This window comes from Pyrus communis, chromosome 3 (genome assembly GCF_963583255.1).
Source record: "Pyrus communis chromosome 3, drPyrComm1.1, whole genome shotgun sequence".
In the NCBI taxonomy this organism is placed as follows: domain Eukaryota; kingdom Viridiplantae; phylum Streptophyta; class Magnoliopsida; order Rosales; family Rosaceae; genus Pyrus; species Pyrus communis.
Window position 1 is genome coordinate 11,807,250 of NC_084805.1, and position 2,002 is coordinate 11,809,251.

Sequence of the window (2,002 nt, forward strand, 5' to 3'; positions counted from 1 at the left end):
GTTTATATCCAATTTCTCACCTCCCACTATTTCTTATGACTTTAATGAGAAATGATTTCATACATTCAAAAAAATGTATAAACGTGGAGTATACGGGTTGAGGACATTGTGTAGTAGCTTTAAAACCTTTCAAGCTCATTTGTTTCACTCTTCACTAAGTTGATGTCTTGTTATTAAGTGACTAAAATCTTTAAACATTTTATTGATTTAGACACTTCATTCTTGGTTTAATCACTAACACACTTGACATTTTAAAACAATTTTAAGAATGTCCAATTAATTGTTCAAAACTACTAATTGAATCAAGAGTGATCTTGATTATTGTGGTTTAAGTGATAACCATATAAGAAACGTTTTTCTTATTTCTAATATCATTATAATCATGTATCTCAACTAGGATACAACAAGACAATATTCAATTCATAACATTACTTTAAGGAAATATTTTATTTATTAGAAGGCATTCATCACATTACATTAATATGATAACACAAACATTCACAATGTTTAACTTAAAAGGAATTATCTCTAAACATTTAAAGACTTATTTAAGTACCTTCAAACATTTAGGCATTAATAGTGGTCTTCCATCATATGAAGCCACATAATAAGTTCTTAACACAATAAGAAAGTTTAAAGACAATCTTTAAATGCCTAAACAAACTTCCCAAGTAGTAAGCAAAAAACATGGTGACCGAACCCTTCTACACTCTTTTCTTTGCTTGTTCCTCTTCTACTTAGCTCCTCCACCTATATACAATTATACAAGTGATTAGCATTTTATATCAAATATAAATATTTAGAAGATCTAACAATTAGAATTGAAGATAAGAACATAAACCATACCTTGTGGCTTGTCCTTAAGAGTTGCAAGGTATAACCTGCAATTCCTCTTCCAATGCCCCTCCTTTCCACAATGGTGGCAAGCCCCCTTGGGCTCCATTGCCTTCTTTTTCTTCACTCCCCCTTTCGGCTTAAGAGTGGGTGACTTCTTCTCCTTCCCTTTGCCTTTGCCTTGCGGCTTAGACTTGGAAGAGGATGGTTTGTTGTAGGCTACTGCAGAAGTCCCTACAACGTTCTCTTTCATCATAGTTTTCTCAGCAGTTACTAACATGTTTAGTAACTCAGAGAGAGTACTATCCATTTTATTCATATTGTAGTTCATTACGAACTGTGAGAATGAATCAGAAAGAGAAGCCAATATAAAGTCCTGGGCCAATTCCCCGTCAAGTGGAGTACCTAGGTTCTCCAGTTGTTCAATGAATCCTATCATCTTCAGTGCATGTAGATGCACTGGAGCCCCCTTGACCATCTTGGTCTTCACAAGTTCACAGACAGTGCTAAAGCGACGGTTGCGCGTCCCTTCACCATATAACTCCGTAAGATGGAGTATTATGGAAAATGCACTGTCCATGCCCTTGTGCTGTCTCTGTAACTCCTCATTCATGGAAGCCAACAGATAGCACTTGGCTTGTGTGTCATCCTCAATGTGCTTGTCAAACTTAGCACGTTCATCCTTGGTGGCCGAAGGGCCAAGAGGTATGTGAGGTGGAGCTTTGTCTAGTACGTAAACAATCTTCTCCAATGTTAGGAGAATCTTGACATTACGATACCATGATGGGAAATTGTGCCCCTCTAGGCAATGTTTGTCGAGTATTTTCGCGAGTGTGCTTCCAACCACATCTAAATACATAAACAATAAAATAAATTAGTTTGATTATTGATTAAGTCACACGATTCGGGTCTTTGAACCGAATGACACCACCCACCATTTTTGGCAAATTCCATATCCCTCAAGATGGAATCCAGGAGATTTCAAAGAAAGCTCCTAGCAGGTTATAGGAGGCTCACTATTACCAAGCCCACCTCACGATGATACGATGTCGGCTAGCAAAAATAATAATGAGAGGGTATACTTACCCATTCACAACAACCTCTTGTGATTACCTATCTTATTGGCCTCTAGAGAATAATGCCTCACGATGATACGATGTTGGCACCA

The 2,002-nt window shown here is 37.2% G+C and overlaps 1 protein-coding gene across 1 annotated transcript; it reads right to left on the reverse strand.

Annotated features, from left to right (window-relative positions):
* Positions 1-733: 733 nt before the first annotated feature.
* Positions 734-1,788, reverse strand: LOC137728171 (uncharacterized). Its single transcript, XM_068467039.1, has 3 exons — positions 1,770-1,788; positions 847-1,683; positions 734-750 (listed from the first exon to the last, which is right to left on the reverse strand). Exons 1-3 carry the CDS (start codon positions 1,786-1,788, stop codon positions 734-736), a joined length of 873 nt encoding a protein of 290 aa, XP_068323140.1.
* Between the last annotated feature and the right edge of the window lie 214 nt (positions 1,789-2,002).